Source organism: Cyprinus carpio, chromosome A18, assembly GCF_018340385.1.
Source record: "Cyprinus carpio isolate SPL01 chromosome A18, ASM1834038v1, whole genome shotgun sequence".
In the NCBI taxonomy this organism is placed as follows: Eukaryota; Metazoa; Chordata; class Actinopteri; order Cypriniformes; family Cyprinidae; genus Cyprinus; species Cyprinus carpio.
The window spans coordinates 3431612-3453616 of NC_056589.1; the positions used below are offsets into that span (position 1 = coordinate 3431612).

Genomic DNA, 22005 nt, shown 5'->3' on the forward strand with positions numbered 1-22005 from the left:
AGTCACATTAGATCTAGTCTAGACATCTAAAATTACTCTACAAATATTTCACTTTCACATCGGGTCGCTGAGAGTAACTGCAGTCTGAGGCAGTTCTGAGTTTATATCTCTCAGTTCAGTCTCTGTTTTCACAGAACTGCAAGATATAAACACAAAACTCTGAGAAATAAAGTCTGAAGTGTGACATAAAAAGTTTCAATTACCTTTTTATCTTTTATTCAGTGGCAGAAGCATAAAAAAAAATAAAAAATTTGTCATTATTGCAAGATATAAACTCAAAATTCTGAAAGGAAGTCCAAATTCTGAGATATAAATTTGCAATTGTGAGGGGAAAAAAATCTAAATTATGAGATTAAAAATCACAATTACATTTTATTTTACTTTTTATGGAGGAAGCAACGAAACAGAATTATGAGCTATAAACTCAGAATTGTGAAATTTAAATTCGGAATTCTGAGAAGAAATGTTGCAATTATGTTATTTTTATTTTGTAGCATAAGCAAAACAACACTAATCTGAGACAAACTCAGAACTCTAAGAAGAAAAGTCAGAATTAATATCTAAACTCACAATTGCAATAAAAAGTCTGAATTGTGAGTCAAGAAGTTGCAATTATTGTTATTATTATTATTATTATTATTATTATTATTATTATTATTATTATTAATTCCATGATGGAAACAGGCTCCAAAGATGAAATATTTCAGCAACAACAACAAAAATGTTAAATGTTTTTGAAAGTGCCACTATTTCTTCTATTTCTCCAACCCTCTCTCTCTCTCTCTCTCTCTCTCTCTCTCGGTCTCTCTCTCTCTCTCTCTCTCTCATAACGCAGGCTGTAAAGGTTCAGTGTGTGGTGCTCAATAACAGAGAGTCCTGCTGCTCTTCTTCTAATACAACAAACCCTTCAGACCGATATCAGTCCTGCTGAAGCTCGAAGGCCATAAGCACATGCACACACAAACAGACAGAGCCTGGATATCAGCGGAGCTCAATATCTACCTGCAGAGAGACACGCAGCTTCATTTGAGCTCGATACGAGACGCTCCTCCATCATCCAGCGCCAGCATTACACACACACACACACACGCTGTGTTTCCACAGGCGTAATGGTTTTTATCCTGTACAAACTGCATTTTCTGTCGCCCTACACCTAAACATACCCCTTACAGAAAACTTTCTGCATTTTTATACTTTTGAAAATGTATGATTTATAAGCTTGTTTTCCCATGAGGACCTCAATTTAGGTCCCGACAGTGACACAAGTCCCCATGAGTCGGTGTGTATTCAGGTTTAGGTTCCCACTGAGATAGAAAAACATGAACACAAACACACACACACACACACTTTAAAGAGATGGAGGTTTATTTCTGGTTAGATTCATAAAGGCTACAGAAAACTCTGTGCTGAATAAGAAGAGAAACTCATGAGGCTCAGGACCGGCTGTGAGTGTTCAGTCAGAGCGGTGAGGCTCTATCGCCCCCCAGTGATGGAAACACAACACAGCAGCAGGAAATCAGGCTTTCTGAGAATAACGCCATCAACAACGGAGACTCTCTGAAGACACGGAGAGACACACAGCCACAATCATTCAAGACTGCTGTGAGAGGTGCTGAGGGGGTTAAACTGAGCTCTGTGGTTGCTAGGGCATTTTAGGGGGTTACTATGAGGTTGTTGGGTGTTATATATGGTTGCTAGGGTGATGAGGGCATTTGATGAGGTGTTCTGGGTGGTCCCTTGGGTATTTTAGATGCTTTTTAGGGTGTTCTGGTTGGTTGCTAGGTGGTTGTTAGGGAGTTTGTTAATGAGTTGCTATATGGTTGCTAGGGTATTCTGTATGGCCACTATGAGGTTGCTGGGTTTTCAATATGGTTACTAGGTTGATCAAGGCGTTTAATAAGGTGTTCTGGATGGTTGCTAGGGTATTTTAGAGGTTTTCTAGGTCTTCTGAATGATATTTCGGTGGTTGCTAGGGTATTTTGGGTGGTTGCTAGGGTGTTATATACACTTCTAAGGTATTTGTCCTTGAGGGTATTCTCTGTGGTTGCTATGGTGATGATGGTGTCCAGGTGGTTGCTAGGGTGTTCTATGTCTCTCTAATGTTTTCTGCCTTTAGGGTACTCACATGGTGTTCAATATGGTTGCTATGGTGATTGAGGTGTTTGATGCAGTGGTCAATTATCTTTAGGGTGTTTTGGGTTGTTGCTATGCAGTTGCTAGGGTATTCTCTACGTGGTTGTTAGGGTGTTTAATTGTCTTTTGGGTGTTCTGGGTGATTGCTTTACAGTTGCTAGCGTACTCTGGGTGGCTGTTAGGTGGTTGTTAGGGTGTTCTGGGTGGTTGCAATGCAGTTGCTAGGGTATTCTGGGTGGCTGTTAGGTGGTTGTTAGGGTGTTCTGGGTGGTTGCAGTGCAGTTGCTAGCGTACTCTGGGTGGCTGTTAGGTGGTTGTTAGGGTGTTCTGGGTGGTTGCAATGCAGTTGTTAGGGTGTTCTGGGTGGCTGTTAGGTGGTTGTTAGGGTGTTCTGGGTGGTTGCAATGCAGTTGCTAGGGTATTCTGGGTGGCTGTTAGGTGGTTGTTAGGGTGTTCTGGGTGGTTGCAGTGCAGTTGCTAGCGTACTTTTGGATCATATTATGTGTTTGTTTGGTTTTTTTTTGTTTTTGTATTTAGGTTGATTTTGTGTTATGTATGGCTGTTAGGTGGTTGTTAGGGTGTTCTGGGTGTTTGCAATGCAGTTGCTAGGGTATTTTTGGTTTGTTTTTGGTGTTTTTTATGTTGTTGTGTGTTCTGGGTTTGCTGTCAGGTGGTCACTAATGTATTCTGGGTGGCTGTTAGGTGGTCGCTAAGGTGTTCTGGGTGGTTGCAATGCAGTTGCTAGGGTATTCTGGGTGGCTGTTAGGTGGTTGTTAGGGTGTTCTGGGTGGTTGCAATGCAGTTGCTAGGGTACTTCTGGGTGGCTGTTAGGTTGTTGTTAGGGTGTTCTGGGTGGTTGCAATGCAGTTGCTAGGGTATTCTGGGTGGCTGTTAGGTTGTTGTTAGGGTGTTCTGGGTGGTTGCAATGCAGTTGCTAGCGTACTCTGGGTGGCTGTTAGGTTGTTGTTAGGGTGTTCTGGGTGGTTGCAATGCAGTTGCTAGGGTATTCTGGGTGGCTGTTAGGTTGTTGTTAGGGTGTTTCTGGGGTGGTTGCAATGCAGTTGCTAGCGTACTCTGGGTGGCTGTTAGGTGGTTGTTAGGGTGTTCTGGGTGGTTGCAATGCAGTTGCTAGGGTATTCTGGGTGGTTGTTAGGTGGTTGCTAGGATGTTCAATTGTCTTTTGGGTGTTCTGGGTAATTGCTATATATAGTTGTTAGGGTACTCTGGGTGGCTGTTAGGTGGTTGTTAGGGTGTTCTGGGTGGTTGCAATGCAGTTGCTAGGGTACTCTGGTGTCTGCTGTTAGGTGGTTGTTAGGGTGTTCTGGGTGGTTGCAATGCAGTTGCTAGGGTATTCTGGGTGGCTGTTAGGTGGTTGTTAGGGTGTTCTGGGTGGTTGCAATGCAGTTGCTAGGGTATTCTGGGTGGCTGTTAGGTGGTTGTTAGGGGTGTTCTGGGTGGTTGCAATGCAGTTGCTAGGGGTATTCTGGGTGGCTGTTAGGTGGTTGTTAGGGTGTTCTGGGTGGTTGCAATGCAGTTGCTAGGGTATTCTGGGTGGCTGTTAGTGGTGGTTGTTAGGGTGTTCTGGGTGGTTGCAATGCAGTTGCTAGGGTATTCTGGGTGGCTGTTAAGTGGTTGTTAGGGTGTTCTGGGTGGTTGCAATGCAGTTGCTAGGGTATTCTGGGTGGCTGTTAGGTGGTTGTTAGGGTGTTCTGGGTGGGTTGCAATGCAGTTGCTAGGGTACTCTGGGTGGCTGTTAGGTGGTTGTTAGGGTGTTCTGGGTGGTTGCAATGCAGTTGCTAGGGTATTCTGGGTGGCTGTTAGGTGGTTGTTAGGGTGTTCTGGGTGGTTGAAATGCAGTTGCTAGGATATTCTGGGTGGCTGTTAGGTGGTTGTTAGGGTGTTCTGGGTGGTTGAAATGCAGTTGCTAGGGTATTCTGGGTGGCTGTTAGGTGGTTGTTAGGGTGTTCTGGGTGGTTGCAATGCAGTTGCTAGGGTATTCTGGGTGGCTGTTAGGTGGTTGTTAGGGTGTTCTGGGTGGGTTGAAATGCAGTTGCTAGGGTATTCTGGGTGGCTGTTAGGTGGTTGTTAGGGTGTTCTGGGTGGTTGCAATGCAGGTTGCTAGGGTATTCTGGGTGGCTGTTAGGTGGTTGTTAGGGTGTTCTGGGTGGTTGAAATGCAGTTGCTAGGGTATTCTGGATGGCTGTTAGGTGGTTGTTAGGGTGTTCTGGGTGGTTGCAATGCAGTTGCTAGGGTATTCTGGGTGGCCTGTTAGGTGGTTGTTAGGGTGTTCTGGGTGGTTGAAATGCAGTTGCTAGGGTATTCTGGGTGGCTGTTAGGTGGTTGTTAGGGTGTTCAATTGTCTTGAGGGAGTTGGTGGTTGCTATGCAGTTGCTGGGGTATTCCAGGTCGTTGCTAGGTGGTCTTAGGGTGTTCAGTTGCCTTTAGGATGTTCTGGGTGGTTTCTTATGCAGTTGCTAAGGTATCCCAGGTAGTTGCTATGCAGTTGCTAAGGTATCCCATGTGGTTACTAGGCTGTTCTAGGTAGTTGCTAGGGTGTTTAGGTGCTCAGATTTTCTGCTCATTTTATCATCTGCCAGGCTGAAACTGTTCTATCACTCAGAAAAGGTAATTGCACACCTCTCCTCAACAAGCAACAATCTAAGGCAACGGTGATGTTCACAGCACCTAATCAAATCCTAAAGACGCCGCTGACGACACTCAAGCTCTGAAACACAGAATAAGTGAACTCTGAACACTCAAAATCTCCTTTGGATTTTCAATTCTCACTGTCAGCGGCCTACAGAAGAAGTCATTTGCAAGGCCACGTATCTGACGGAGCGCTAGAGCATCACCTCTGCGACATCATCATCCCAGTGAATCATGGGTAACACCGGACCACACAGCCTCACATAAGATCCAATCATCTCTCTCTCTCTCTCTCTGTATGTGAGAGATTGATTTCCACGTTAATGAGATTTATGGCTCTGATATTGTCCAAACATAATAACAGCTCAGCGTGTCACATGATCTCCAAACGTGTCATTCTCCTCTCTTTCTTTGAGATGAAGTTCTGCTCAAAGGCCTTTACTGGTCCGACAGCATGATACTGTCAAATCATAGTGTAACTATCATGTCATAAATATCCAGCTCTCTTTCATGATCCTCTGACAGAGATACGGACGGCAGAAAATCACCAGTGTGTGTTTACAGTCTGTGTGCATGAAGGAGACTGACAGTTTTACAAAATGACAAACGAAGTGGAGAAGCACTTGAAAACAGGACAGAGAACAGGAGCATGAAGCCCAAGACAACCAGATTTACATTCGCTGAAAGAAACATCAGTAGAACAGGGTTCAGGTTTTAGGTTTTAATATGCATACACAGCTAAACAGCACATCTTGCATAAAATTACACAGACTGAAAAAACAAATACTACTTCTAGCTCATGGAGAAAAAGTGTATTATCATCCAAGCACGAGGTTATGAAGCGTCTCTGTTCTCTTTTAGAGATGCACAGCATGAATGATCTCGGTTTCAGGTGTGGAGCTAATCCGAGTGAAGGACCGATGATCTTGCCTTAAGCCTGAAATTATCAAAGAGAAGTCGCACACAGTTGAGCGCGACTCTGTATTCATTCAGCCTCGTGTGCAGCACAGCTCTTTCCTGACCGTCACGGTACAGCTGTCACAGTTCTGCTCATGTGTGACTTCTGGTTCTGCTCTTTCTTGTTGTTGCAGTTTTTTATTCATTACCACATGCGCGTCTTTCTTTGTATGGTGAGTATTGTGGAGTATTTAATGCACCATTACACCCCTAATCATCATCAACCACATCCACAACAAACTAATACACAAGATCAACATCATATTATATTTTAAAAGTAGGGCTGTCAAATGATTAATCATGATTAATCACATCCAAAATAAAAGTTTTGTTTACATAATATATGTGTGCATACTGTGTATATTTATTATGTATATATAAATACACACACATGCATGTATATATTTAAGAAGAATATGTTATGTTTATATATTAAATATATTTATATATAATATAAAATATAAGAATATAAATATATAAATGTATATACATGTAAATATTTTCTAAATATATAATTTATGTGTGTGTATTTATATATACATAATAAATATACCCTGTACACATACATATATTATGTAAACAAAACTTTTATTTTGGATGTGATTAATCGTGATTAATCATTTGACAGCCCTATTTAAAAGTAATTTATTTTTATTGATTTGAATTTCTTACATGCTACCATTTGCATTAGTTTTAGCATATTATTATTGTATAATATTATATGTTTTTATATCATAACTGTACTAAAAAAAAATCTAGATAACATTAAGTTTAAATCACTAAAACATCACTCGTTTATGCATTTGACAAGCACTCTTATCCAATTAAATTATATTACATTAAATTGCATTATATTATAATATCAGTAAAACATCATTTACATTTATGCATTTAGCAGACGCTTTTATCCTCAGTGACTTACACTGTATTCAAGCTAAACATCATTTCAGTTCATGCATTCCCTGGGATTCAAACCCATGACTTTAGTGTCGCTAGCCTCATGATCTACTGTCTACAGGAACTTTCAGGCAAGTAGTTTGAATTTCTCTGCAAAGTGTTAGGAGGAGAGAAAAGAAGCATGACAAAGAGAGATGAATGGAGTGTGAAACTGCACATCATCGCGTACATCAGGTCTGGTCTTGATTCCCAGAAGACTGCATGTGAAGTGTGCTGATATGATGCTGGGTAATGTTTTAATAAGCGTCACGTTTGAAGAGTCTCTGCGGGACTATAGGAGGTGTTTACACCGAACATCAACAACCGCCGGAGACCTGCTGAGAGCATTCAACACCTTCTGATCTGCTTCTCGGGTCGCTGAGGTTAAAAAAGGATGACACTAATAAACACGCCCAAAGCAATAATCTCCAAACTGAAAAAGTGTCCTTACCGAAGCAATCCATTATTATGCTTTATATAATTAAACTAATAAACTTAACGCGATGCTTATTTATCAGCCATAAGTGAAACAGCTAAAAATTCTGATAGAAATTGAGATTGTGATTTAAAATGTAAACATTGTATGATAAAGTTATATATGAATGGCTATAAAAACAACAACAATAATAATAATAATAAGTATAATATTTGATTGTTTTTAATTTAAAGTGTTACTGTAATGTAAATCGTTATTAAATAAAAATATTAAAATAAGACAAAAGTAATGTTTCACTGTAAATAAATAAATATAATAATAAAAATGTTAAGAAAAAGTATTTAAGGAAAATGTAGACACTAAAAACACTGGTGGATCATGAGCTGCTCATGTGTAAATGAACACAATTCTGAAACACATTAACATATATTTAAATACATTTATTTAATTATAAGGTAAGCCATATAGCAATTTCAGATGTGTCCCGATTAATCGTGCAGCCCTAATGAGCACAGATCAGATCAGTCTGAAATCAGTCACAGTGTGCTTCACAAGTGTGTATGAGAGGAAAGTGAGGCGCATGCTCCTAAAATCTGGGGCTTTCTGTCACGGACTTAAATCATCAAAGTGCAATGAGCTTCCGTCTTACGGTGTGCTTGGCTTTAATTACCAGTTCTGTCCACTTACGCTTTAGCAAATCCATCCAATTTGGAGAAAAATAACAAGAGGTTTATTAAAGAGCAGGTCATGTGGTATTTTTTATAGGTTTTGACTGCTTTGGGATGTGGTTATTGGGTATTTTTATTGTTATCGGCATCGGCCATTTTCAAAACCGATTTGCCGATAAAACCATTTTATTTTGAAAAACCTACTTCTCTCACCATTCGGCCAACTTAACGTTATATTGTGAATAGATTATCAACACGAATGAATTCACTCACGTCTGCTGCGGTTTTTTTTTGTGTTGTTCACATAGCTTTCACTGAACAGCGTCCGTTCCGTAGGGCTCTTAGTCAAAAAAATTGCGCATATTTGGAGAAATATTATGCTTTATTCTAACATGATTGCAAAATAATTTATCATACAGATTCAGAATTAACATTATGCAATTTTGAAGAGCTGAAAGGGCATCAAGCGCGAGCTCTGACGCCCTGACGCGAGCTCCCTATTCCTGATTTAGTTATCTCCGCGGCCGCGCTCTCTCATTTGACTAATAACCATTAGCCGGGCATGCGATTTGTCGGGGGGAATATCCCCCCTTCTGGTCTATGCATCCCTGCCTCTGCTGAATAACTTTTATCCCCGGTGGGGATAAAAACATCATGCAAACCCGCTCTGACGTCCAGATCTGAATCAAATGATTCGCGATACGCGATCCGATTGAAGCGCATCGAAACAGTGAATAATTTTGCGACGCAATGGTTTAACTGATTCGGAGTTTCAAAAATGCTCCGTTGTGTTCTTTGCTCGCTTTCTCGATGTAATTTGTTGTTTGAATAACCGTGGACATTAAAATCATTACAATTAATAGGCCTAACGTAGGCTGCTTACAGTGTTTTTATTAAACTGAGATCACATTAAATACAATTTCCGTCGTATTAAAAACATTTCATAAAATTTTTAAAGCATCCCACCCTCTGTTTATTTCACAAATCGCACCCTGCTAATAACCCTATGCTAATAACGTAAATTGTCAATAATCTCACATTGCACGTTTCTGGATGACGCTGTCCTGTATACCTTCCTAGTTTGTATCGCCGTGATAAACAGTCAAACAAACACATTTTACACATCACAAAAAAAAAAAAAAAAAAAACACTATTACAATATGGGTTGTGTGTGATTTTAATGCAATTCTGGGTTGCAAATAAAATGCTAAATATAACACACACACACACACATATATATATATATAGAGAGAGAGAGAGAGAGAGAGAGAGATTACATTTATTTTCCATTATTTGTTCATTTGTCGCTGTTTAAATTTGCTTTAAGTTTTACTTTGTTTATAGGATGCTGCTGATGGATGCTCCCAGCTCTTTTTATGTTTGTTGTTATTATTAATATTAATGTTGTTATTATGAACAGTTCTCAGAATTAAAGATGTGTTAAAATAATTTAAAGAGAGTCTTTGTCAGAGGCCTTTTTATTCTTAATTTTGACATTAATTTTCATTTTTACACTAGACACGTATCGGTTCAAAATATCGGTTATCGGTCTCCTTGATCTGTAATAATCGGTATCGGCATCGGCCCTGAAAAATGCAAATCGGTCGATCCCTAATTTTAAAGTGTCCTAATATTGTGTTGGAGTGCCCTACAACAGGTTTAATGCATCTAAGGGCAGAAAATATTGTAAGTTTCTTAGAATATACATTTAATATTAGAGTCATTTGCCAATGATTAGGAAACGATTCGTTCCAAGCAAGTTCGGAGCAAGCCCCTCCCTTCCTCAAGCCTACTCTGCTCTGATTGGTCAGCTGGTCAAGCCTGTTGTGATTGGCACAGAGATGAGTCCTTGAGCCAGTTAGCCAGCGCTACCATTGACAAAGCACCTTTACACAAAACAATATAGTGCTCCAATCTGTTCTTATGACATAAAATACAAAAACACTTGAATCGTGCCCACAGCTAAAGTTTAGCTGCTAAACTCTGAACACTTGGTGAAAACGTTAGCCGAGTGCTAACATGACTAACTGATGAAACAATACAGTTTGTAAACCAAAATATGTCTACTGTAATGTTTGAAGAACTTTTAATCAGAACGCAGAACAGCAGCCTAACACTCGCTCGTCTCTCCCGCATTAACCCTGTAACTGCCAGTGCAGCACAATAAACAGCAGTTTCACTATGATTATAAAGTCTGTGTGCTACACTACATTCTTTATTATTAAACAAAGTAATTAGAACAACATCAGTATACAATAATCGACATATTCTTAGGTTCACAGCAAATTATCAGAACTACTTCAGTAAGACAGTAATATCGTGCTTCACCTGGAAACCTAAAGCTGCACTAGGTGTACATCACATACTGTATTAGCAGAAAAACCTTTTTTGAGCGCTCAATTGAAAATGTACACAACGTATCAATCGTACGTACAGGCTGTGGTTCGGAGACGCTTGTTAATCATGAGCCCCTTTCACACTGCGATTCCGGATAATACACGGGTAATGTGTCCCAGCAATTGTTCCCGGGTCGCTAGATTTTGCACTTTCACACTGCCAGTGATTACCTGGAATATGTGCGTGCGTTCACACACAACCCGTGAAGGTCCCGTGAAGACACGTGATATCAGGTAGTGACGTGTAATGTACGAGTCGAAAACGCTAGGCACGTTAACTTTCACTGAAGCTGGTGAACGATCTCAGCTTCAGCGCGGATTAGTGAGGAACTAACTGATCTCTGCTTCATTACGGTTTGCAAATTTTTTTTTTTTTCGAACATTGATCTGCCTTCAAAACACGCTAAAAGAGTCGCGCGATAACGTGCGGCATCACTACGACACACCCTTTATGCCATTTGTTCTGGCTATTGTTCACACAGAGCTCGTTCCGGGACTGAACCCGGCAATGTTACTAGGTCCCCGACCCGGGATCAATCCCAGAATCAATCCCGGGATGTGTTTGCGTTCACACAGAAGGCGACCCGGCAATGTTCCGGCAATTTTCCTGGTCCAACGTGCAGTGTGAAAGGGGCTAAAGTGTGGCCAACTGGAGCAGACTCTTTACTTCAGGACAGGTTTCAACACACGGACTGGAGTATGTTTGCTTCTCAGGCTCCCTGTGGCTCTCACACGGACATTAATATCTATACCTCCTCTGTACTGAATCACATCAACACCACCATTAACAGTGTTACATCAGAGAAACAGATAACAACATACCCTCATCAGAAGCCATGGATGAACAAGGAGGTGCGACTTCTGCGGAAAGCCCGCAACACTGCCTTCAGGTCAGATGACGCTCAGACCTACAGTAAATCCAGGGCTAACTGATGGACTGGAGTGCTGTGGATTATTGTGATGTTTTTATCAGCTGTTTGGACTCTCATTCTGACGGCACCCATTCACTGCAGAGCATCCATTGCTGAGACACTATCATTGGGCTTGAGTGGGCCGCAGCCCATGGGCCCGGCCTTGTAAGGGGCCCCGCCTTTGCCCGTTTATGTTTATTTGATTTGTTCGTTATATGCCAGTCAGAATTGATAAATTATTAGCCGTATTTCCACTGTGCACGAAAGATCTAAACGGGCCAGCCGGGGCTACAGCTTAAGCCGGGCATACACTGTGTGATATTCGTGCGATTTTGTCCTGTCAGAGATGTTGGTCGCCCCTCGTGAGGGTAAAGCACAGTTAAAGCACCGACTGCCCTAAACTCAGTGCTTTTCCCCCTCACTGCGCCTGCACAAAAATAGAACTTCAACTATTTAATCTTTAATAAGCTACAGCGAGAAAAGAAAACGAAAAGAGAGAGATCTTTTGATAAAATAATGTTATTATCACGGGAAATGTGAACCATTGTCCAACATATTGGAATTAGTGATAAAGACAAACACGTTGCAAAATTCTAAATATTTAATTTTAAACCATGAAGGCGAGCCAGTGCATGCCACACAAACAATGTGCAAACTGCATGAGCATTATGCCTGTGAGCTGTCAGCATCTGATGCTTAACAGCACATATTCTTAGAGGAGACGAGAGACATCGGGTATTGCCTTAAAAACAAGTTTTATATTGTCATTGATGACAGTGTCCGGACACAGGCTACGTTAGACAGAATGTTAATTATAGGCCTATTCATTGTGTAATATATCTATATGTTTTAAATCATTTTCAATGAGGAGTAAGCTAATTTAATCATTTATTATCCGTGAATCGTGAGCTTGACTTCACATCGCATGCGTTCTGCTCGTAAATTGTGAGTTTATACATTGCTGATCTTGTACAGTGTGAGGTGATACCTTGATGTGATAGGAAGTAAATGTAAGAGTTTAGAGGATGCAATGAAGTAGAAGTAAGTGGTATTTATGATTATTTCACACAGAAGAACGACACACACACTGAGTCGTGTCTGCACACATTGGTTTATCACACGGCTAGTTTAAACAGCTCCATTAAGCCTTTAGGCAAAGAGCACACATTTAGAAAGTTAATGATAAATTCTCAAAACTTTATCAGACACAAACTTCCGTTTTGCTCCGTCAGAAAGAAAATAAAACAAACAGCAGAACCTCTGCGTCTCCGAACAGCTGTGTTTTGTTCCTCAGTGTTACACGGACAGCAAATGATTCAATCAGGCTAGAAGTACAGTCGTTTGCAAAGTTAAATGAATCAGCTTTTTAAACGAAGCGGTTGATTCATCTCACTCATTAAGACCGTCACTTGCGGTTCTAGATTCATATTTAAAAAATTCATTTTTGCAATCATTTAATTTTTCTACATTAAAATGTTATATTTAAACTTAACATTTATGCACAATTCATCTATGATTTAAATCTTATTACATCTTTTTATTTGATTTACTAAGAGGACACATATATGACAATAACTTTTATAACACTAATAAGCCAACAGCTCACGTTTTTTTTTTTTTTTTTTTTTTGCTCAAAGTTATTTCAGGGTTTTGATCTCTCAACAACCTGTTTATTATATTATAATGTAAATTTAATGTTACATTTAAACTTTGACTATAGCCTAGACAGGCTGCATATTAATTGTACTATTTCCCTAAAGCATATGTTTGTGTATATTGTGTTTCTCCACAATGATGTTCTATTTGTAGTGTATAGGTATAGGGCCCAGACATAACCTCAAGCCCAGGGGCCCGATTGCCAGCCCCAAGCTGTAACTCGTGTACCATATATGTGACGAAAATATACAGATTGATTGAGTATGTGGGATTTTTTGTGTGAAAGCATATTATATTTTAGTAGAGTGATTGTATACTAAATAGTGTATATTGAGTTACGCTCTTCTGCTGAAAGGTAAAAGTTGAGAAACTTCTTAGATTGTATTTTCGACACTCCTTACGTACTTTGAGGATCCTCTCAGCAATAACACTCACAGTTTCAGCACAGTCCTACAACAGAGATTACACTAAGAGCGTGTCATAACTGTGGTTTAAGTCCAACACGCCACACCCGAGGTCTGGTTCTCATCCGCAGACATACGTAACACAAGACCAGACAGGAAAACCTTTCTTCTGTCCTCCTCGCTCGATTCTCTTCAGGTTTGCAGGTTTATACGGAAAACCTTAAAAATCACAGACATGATGTTGTTCACTTTCCTCAGCACATTTCTGACCTTCACCATTTTACACTGCTGGCGATAGTCTTCACGTTTTAGTCTAGAGAGTTTTTACCAGCAGAGGTGGGTATTACTCAATTAAAGAGATCATTTTGGATTCAATTTTATAATATTCACACAAGAATCCCTTTATGCACTATGCAAATTTAACTAAGGATATGCCATGTAAGCCTCTAATGGACTTTTAATAGGGAAGAATCAAATCTCTTTTTCACGCAGAGCATCTATAAAACCTAATTTCACAGATACTTTCATGCTTTTTGTGCGTGCAAACTTTGATATTTCAGAACATGTCAATGTCATGCATGATTTTACATGCATGTGACCTAACGAAATAACATGACGGTAGTAGTTTCTGATGTAATAAAATCACTTTGAAATCAAGGAGGATTATTTCCAATATTATTATTTTTTTTTTTTTTTTTCTGTAGCTCTGTTATGTATTAAGTATAGATAGTATACACAATACATATTTTTAAGTATTTTTTTTTTTGTAGTTATGTTAAATAAATAATTATATATATATATATATATATTTATATATATATTAGTGGTGGGCCTTTATTGGCGTTAACGTGCTGCGTTAACGTGAGACTCTTATCGGGCGATAAAAAAAAATATCGCCGTTAATCTATTCTCAAAGTTGGCTTGGGAGCTGGGTCTATACTACGCAAGCTATGATGACTTTCAATTAGCCTACTTTTCTTGTTGGGATATCGCAAATATTTAATATTAAAGCACCACTGACAGAAACAGTCGACTCTCGTGCCTTTTGCATTTAAATCTTTATTACAAGCAATCGCACGGTTCTTAATGAACTTTGTTTTTCTGCTTCCATTAAAGTGCATAGGCCTATATCATGTTGCCTCGTTTATCTAAAGGTGCTCTTTTTCTTGTTTTAAACCTAGCCAAAAACCCATGTGTTGTGTGTGGAAAACAGTAGGCTTTAATTAGTATTCATTTATTGTGAAATTACTGCATTTCCGTGTCAATCCATGTTAATTTTTACCGCGAACAATTCAGCGCATGCAGCACAGCAAAAATAGACTCGGTACGTAAAGGATCGCTGCACTGCTGCAGACGCACCGCTCCTGAAACACACTGACGGACCACAACCGGGTGAACGCTGGAATCCGTTAACATGGGTGCGTAAAAAAATGCAACGCATACGCACTGCAGACGGAGTATGTGTGAAACAAGCGTAAGGTTGTTTGCAACTTGTGCAATGCGGAATTAGTTTACTGTAGGAGTTCTTTCAGTCTCAAGTACCACATAAATGCAAAGCATCCCTTAGCTAATGCGGAAGATGCCGGGCCAAGCAATGTAGCGCAGGGGAAGAGTCGTCGTCAAACTACTATGTTTGAGTGCAGCACAGCTTTATCAGTACTAACAAGTACATACTTATTGAACATAATTTGAATGCCTTCGGCAGAATTCAAATAAGCCATTTTAATCTAGATTAATTCCAAGATTACAGTGAGATTAATCTAGATTAAAAAAATTAATCTATGCCCACCCTAATATATATATATATATATATATATATATATATATATATATATATATATATATATATATATATATATATATAAATTATAAATTATATATAAAAATAATAATTATATATTATATATAATTGTTATTTTATTGACTTTTTTTTTTTGTTGTTTTTATTATTGTTATATAATTTTGTGTTCTGTAAGTTTTTGTTCAGACTTTTATGCTCACCAAGGCTGCATTTATTTGATTAAAAATACAGTAAAAAACAGCAAAAATTGTGAAATATTATTGTAATGTAAAACAGCTGTTTTCTCTGTGAATATCTGTTAAAGTGTAATTTATTTCTGTGATGTGCAGCTGTATTTTCAGCATCATTACTCCAGTCTTCAGTGTCACATGATCTTCAGAAATCATAATAATATGATGATTTGCTGCTCAAGAAACATTTCTGATTATTATCAATGTTGAACACAGTTGTGCTGCTCAATATTTTTGTGGAAACTGTGATACATTACATTTTTCAGGATTCACAAATTAAAAGAAAGTTCAGAAGAACAGCATTTATTTAAAATAGAAATCTTTTGTAACATTATAGATGTCTTTACTGTCACTTTTGATCAGTTTAATGCATCCTTGATGAATAAAAATATGAAATCCTTTAAAAAATGTTTGAATGGCAGTAAAAGGCACCTGCAAAAATAAAACAAAATGTATATATGCAATTCCCCCTGTCTCTGTTTGTTTGTTGTGGAGGCATGAGCGAGCGCCTGCTCTTCTGGTGTGGTCCACGTTTACTGGTTATGATCTCATAATCAGCAGCATAGACAGCAGAAGATCACCCACCGTCAGCGTGAACAGCCAGCGCAGCACACAACAGGAGAGCCAGCATCCTGAGACCAGTGTGTGTGTGTGTGTGTGTGTGTGATCCCACGACGAGTGTGTGAGTGTGTAACAGCAGGGCAGCTCCTTCAATCACAGCACTGCGAGGAAAGATAAAGTGAGAGAGGAGTGGGTTTGATTGAGCTGAGCTGATGGGATGGGAGAGGAGAAGAGGAGGGGATGTCATGTGGTTAGGTTTTCGTTTAGTTGACATGCCAGGTTTGTCTGATTTTGTTGTGTAGTTTGGTTTGTTGAAAGGGTCAGTGTTTTATGATTCATGGCCGGGTCTTGACCTGTCCATTATGATGAAAACACAGACGTCCCGCAGAAACTGTGCAATCTAGCTGCTCGTATTTAAGTCAAACACCGATTTAGGCCACAAACTTCATGAAAGTATGAACACTTTTAGCTTCACAAACTTGATTTCACAATGCGCTGATATAATTTAGTTCATATTAGTGCAACACGATGACATTATCAGTGTTATTGCAAAAGGTGCTACGACAATAAATAAATAGTTAAAACAAATGCAATTCATTTTTAATTCAGTCCAGATTTTTTTGTATTACATTCTCCCTTTATTCATTATTTTCTGTATGTATTTTTTACTTCATCTTTGATTCTTTTAACTTTATTGTTTATCATTACTGCATTTTAAAATGTATTTTAACTTTATTTGTATTCTTTTTAACTTTATTTATGCATGCATTTATTTATTTTTTAAACATTTATTTATTCTAACATGTACAGTATATTTTTCCATATTTAAATATTGCATTTTTTATTTACATTTTTGTATTTAATCTTACATTTTTCCTTTGCTACACTGTAAAAAAAATAAATAAATAAAAATAAAATAAAAACCTCTCCAACTCAATTTTTTCTATTGACTGATCACATCTAAATTGTTCAATTGGCCAAATTGAATTAGTGTGAATTTAATTTTATAAATTGAAAAATTTAGATGTAACCAGTCACTAGAATATTTTGAGTTGGAGGGTTTTTTTTATTATTATTTTTTACAGTGCATGACAATTAAGCTGTTGTTGTGCTATTTGCTATTTAAACATAATGTAAATAAACAAATTGAATCTATTACTATCTGCACCATTTGCCTTGATTTAAATGTTGTTTTAATTGCATATGCAATATTTTGAATCGTATTAGGGCACTACGAACAAACAAAACTGTAAAATGTTTGGTAGACACCATGCATAAATAAGTGATGATTCATTATCAAAGTTGGAAACAGTTCTGCTGCTTAATATTTCTTCAGAACATGTGATACTTTTTTAGGATACTTTGATGAATAAAAAGTTAAAAAAAAAAAAAAAAAAGAAGCTATGTTTTTAAAATATAAATATTTTGTAATAACAATACACACTACTGTCAGTAATTTGGGGTCAGTAATTTTTTTTTCTTTCCTTTTTTTTTTATAAAATCAATACTTTTATTCAGCAAGGATGTGTTAAATTGGAATTTTTTTTATTTTGAATAAATGCAGTTCTTTTTAACCTTTTCTTCATCAAATATATTAGACAGCAGAACTGTTTCCAACACTCATAATAAATCAGAATATTAGAATGATTTCTAAATGATCATGTGATAGACTGGATGTTACATGTGACACTGAAGGCTGGAGTAAATGATGCTGAAAATTCAGCTTCGCATCACAGGAATAAATTATTTTTTTAAAGTATATTCACATAGAAAACTATTATTTTAAGTTGTAATAACTATTTCACAATATTACTGTTTTTACTGGTATTTTGATCAAATAAATGCAGGCTTGATGAGCAGAAGAAACTTCTTTCAAAAACATTAAAAATAGTAATGTTTCCAAAATTTTGACCTGTACTGTATATATATATATATATATATATATATGCATTCTGCCTTTATATTTAGTGAAGACATTCAAGGCAAATCAAGTTGGAACCCCCTGCATTAGCACACAGCTCACAGTCATTTGGTGTTTAACACATTGACGGACACAAACAGCTGCAATACTAGCTGACTTCCTGATCCGCTCGCTCTGATCCACCCTGTCTTTGAGTTTTAAGAGAAACATGAGCATAAGCACCATGATTATACGACTGCAGGGTAATCTAGAGACATAAAGAGCAGGAAGCAGCAGCGAGTGGGCGCTCAGTGAACAGGTCAGACTCATGTGAGCTCTGACTAAACTCTTCCAGCAGCTCAGCGTTCAGGAATACGAGACCACGTCACCCCTGCACTATGCTTTAGTCATAATCAGACCGCTTTCTGAGGCCAAACCCTGCACTCAGCACAAAACACGCGGTCAGACAACAGCACTGCCACTCTCTTCAGAGACTCAGACCCAATCAGTTTTCTTCTGAGACAAAGTTCATAATAACTAGTCGGGCTTGAACAACTCTTTCCACATGCATTAAAGCACCGCGTGATTAAACTGCACACTTTATAGATCACAGGAACTGTCTGCATGAACTCCAAACAGTCTGAGATCTAATAGTCACTCAGTCCTTCCTTCTGGATTCTCTGAAAGCCTCAGACTGTTTTCATTGGACTCGATCACTCTGTCAGTGACTTTCAACGCAGTGCTGCTGAAAAACTTCATCTAGACTCCAAAAAATAGTTTATCCAAAAATGAAGATGGTATCCTCAGATCATCTGAGATCAGGATGAGTTTGTGTCTTCATCAGGTTTGTAGAAATGTAGCACTGCATCAGTGTCTCAGCAATGGATGCTCTGCAGTGAATGGGTGCCGTCAGAATGAGAGTCCAAACAGCTGATAAAAACATCACAATAATCCACAGCACTCCAGTCCATCAGTGAACATCTGGAGAAGTGTTTAAACCTTTGCTTCTTTCCAAAATAGTTTTGTTTTGGCTCGTAAACTGTGCTTGATCTGTGCAGATTTCTCTCCTGATTCAGACCAGAACACTTCTTCACTGGAGGAAGTGTTATTATGGATTATGGACTCTATGTATTTGAGTTAAAAACATCTTAATGCTGGATGTGTTTCATCTTTTGTCTTCTCCAGATGTTAACTGATGGACTGGAGTGCTGTGGATTACTTGTTGATTATTGTGATGTTTTTATCAGCTGTTTGGACTCTCATTCTGACGGCACCCATTCACTGCAGAGCATCCATTGCTGAGACACTGATGCAGTGCTGCATTTCTCCAGATCTGATGAAGAAACAAACTCATCCACATCTAGAATGGCCTGAGCTTGAGCACACTTCCAAATATTAATTCTTGGGTGAACTATTCCTTTAAATGTCTCTATGGTTTCACACCTTCAGCTCAATCTGCTGAGTAAGAGTCAAACAAACAGAATATGCATGTAAGCATCATGTACGATCAACACTAGAGTCAAAAAAATAAATCACTGGCTGCTTTGCACGAACATCCAACACTTTCTCTAGATACACTACAGTAATGTTGTAGCCGGGTCATGGCTCATCGAATCTTTAATGCTGTATAATCCATTAATTCCTGCAGCTTCTATTCACACGTTTGGCACTGAGGCTCGAGTTTAAACAAGCACATTTATCTTCTCAAACAATCACCTGCAGTATTACTCACATCAGTACATCACAGCTCAGCCGGCAGGTACTAGATGCATAATATCCTGGTATCTGTTACTCTAAAGTACTCTGAAGTACTCTGTAGAAACACAACGACTGAATCTGAGAACAGTATTTTCCCTAAACACTGTAGAGCATGTTAGACTCAATTAATCTACCTGCATGCACCTTACACATGCTAAAATACTATAGAATAGAATAGAATAGAATAGAATAGAATAGAATAGAATAGAATAGAATAGAATAGAATAGAATGTATTGTCCCATTTTTGGGAGTTTTGTCCTGGACTCAAATAACAAATGAAATATATTTTCGAGAAGAGAAGAGAAGAGAAGAGAAGAGAAGAGGTGCTGGTGCTGGTCTCTGGTGTTGAGGCAGAGGTGCTGGGGATGTGAGATGTTGAGGGTGAGGTCCGGATCGGATCGGATCAGATCGGGTCAGACTCTCTCCAGCAGGGCTGTGTTCCTCGTCGGAGGATTTTGGGGAGGATCGGAAAACCTCTCAAACTCTGGATCCAATAAAGCTGAGCTCCTTTATCCACAAAATACGACCCAAATACAAGCCAGCACACTACCAGAGCACTGCTTTCTTAACTGTACTGAACTTTGAATACTAAACTCTGCTCAGGAACAACACATCCCGAGCGGCTCGGGCTCACGGAGTCATCTTTCCCACAGAATCCCGCAGTTTTCCTAAGACTGCGCTGTTTTCCCGAGCACCGTTACACTAACCGAACCGTGTTTCACCGACGCGACGCGGATCTCTGCGAAAGACGCGTTCGGAGGGGTTTTAGTGAACTCACCATCCCAGCAGAGAAGTCAGACGAGGACAAAGAGCTCGAGCGAAGCGGGACCGCGCATGGCTTGTTTGTGACGCTGAGTGACACCGAGCTGCTACGTCACTCGGTCGGTCGCGTGACGTCACACATTCATTCCCGGGACCCGGACAGACTTCAGACTTTTCTCTGAGACATTGTACACAGTTTTAGTCTGATTGTCCTGTACGGGGCACATTCAGGGCTTTTTATGGATGCCCAATGTTTCCAAAAGGGTCTGGCTGCAGACTTGCACTTGCACTCTCAGACTTGCATTCTCAGACTTGCACTCTCAGACTTGCATTCTCAGACTTGCACTCTCAGACACTTGCACTTCTGGTAGTGACATCACTTGCAGTCTTTATTTTATATTTTGTTCTATTTATTTATTCTTTTTTTGTTTGAATCTCTCAACATTTTACAACACCAGCCAGGTGTTGAAGACAAGAAAAAAGAAACTAAATTACGAAGTCACTTGCAATCGTCACTTGCACTCTCAGCTACCTGCGATGTCACTTGCAATCAACAGAAATCGTGCATGTTGCCAATGGAGACAAGAAACTGTGATGATTGAATGATTAAAACTAAATTAGTACTGTAACGTACAGGGGTCCTGCAAGAAAAAAAACAAGATCCGCAAATCCACGGCCACAAAACAGCAGAATATGAATGCAATGCGCAAAGTCTCTCATTGAGCGTTTTCCTCCCGTAGAAAACATAAACACTTAATATGGCTTAATGTATTAAGATGCTATTCAAATATCAAATTCAATATAGTTTATTAATATAATGAATAATGTATGCAAAACATGCACAAAACATGGCATAATGTGGCATAATAATAGACTAAGATGATAAAGATGAAACTCAATATGCTCCTCTTCATTATGAAAATATATGTACAGGCAATCAGGTGAGCCCAGAATAAATGCAACATGCAAAGTTTTGTGTTAAGCGTTTTTCCATATAGAATAACTGTCTACAGCGCTTTTATTTCATTGTCTTTGTCCATTAAGCTACATTATGTGTTTTTATTTATAATGATTTTCTACGGGAGGAAATGAAACCCTTAATGAGAGACTTTGTGCATTGCGTTCATATTCTGCTGTTTTGTGGCCGCGGATTTGCGGGTCTTGTCTTTTTCTTGCAGGACCCTTTACGTTACGGTACTAAATTAGTTTTAATCGTTCAATCACCACAGCTTCGTCTCCATTGGCAACACACACGATTTGTGTCGATTGCAAGTGACTTCGCAGGTAGCTGAGAGTGCAAGTGATGATTGCAAGTGACTTCGTAATTTAGTTTCTTTTTTCTTGTCTTCACCACCTGGCTACTGTTGTAAAATGTTGAGAGATTCAAACAAAAAGTAATCAATAAATAGAACAAAATAAAAAAGACTGTCACTACCAGAAGTGCAAGTGTCTGAGAGTGCAAGTCTGAGAATGCAAGTCTGAGAATGCAAGTCTGAGAGTGCAAGTGCAAGGTCTGCAGCCAGACCCTTCTTTTCTCTGAGACATTGTACACAGTTTTAGTCTGACTGACCTGTACGGGGCACATTTGTGGTTTTTTTTTGGTTATGAGATGTTTTCTTGTTATTTAAAAATTATGGGTTTCAAATCGAAATATGACTTTTTGTTATGAAACAGGACATACTTTTCATACAGTACATGTCTTCTTTAGTAGAGGACAAACGGCGTGTTAATCAGGCATTTTAGGGAAACACAACAATAATTTATAGAGCAATATTCCTATGAAATATGAGATATTCTTATGAAAATGATTACACTTCTTTTTAATTATGGTTTCCCCCAAGAACTATAT

General features: G+C 38.7%; 1 protein-coding gene across 3 annotated transcripts in view; it reads right to left on the reverse strand.

The window, feature by feature from the left end:
* Positions 1-20294, reverse strand: part of cd276 (CD276 molecule) — a 93598-nt gene extending 73304 nt beyond the window's left edge. For all 3 annotated transcript variants that reach the window (XM_042774773.1, XM_042774774.1, XM_042774775.1), the window contains exons 1-2: positions 20173-20294; positions 15760-15896 (exon numbers count right to left, since the gene is read on the reverse strand). In XM_042774773.1, coding sequence (XP_042630707.1) covers positions 15760-15805 — 46 coding nt within the window. In that variant the 5' untranslated portion in view covers positions 15806-15896; positions 20173-20294. The remainder of the gene's footprint in view (positions 1-15759; positions 15897-20172) is intronic.
* Positions 20295-22005: the final 1711 nt, after the last annotated feature.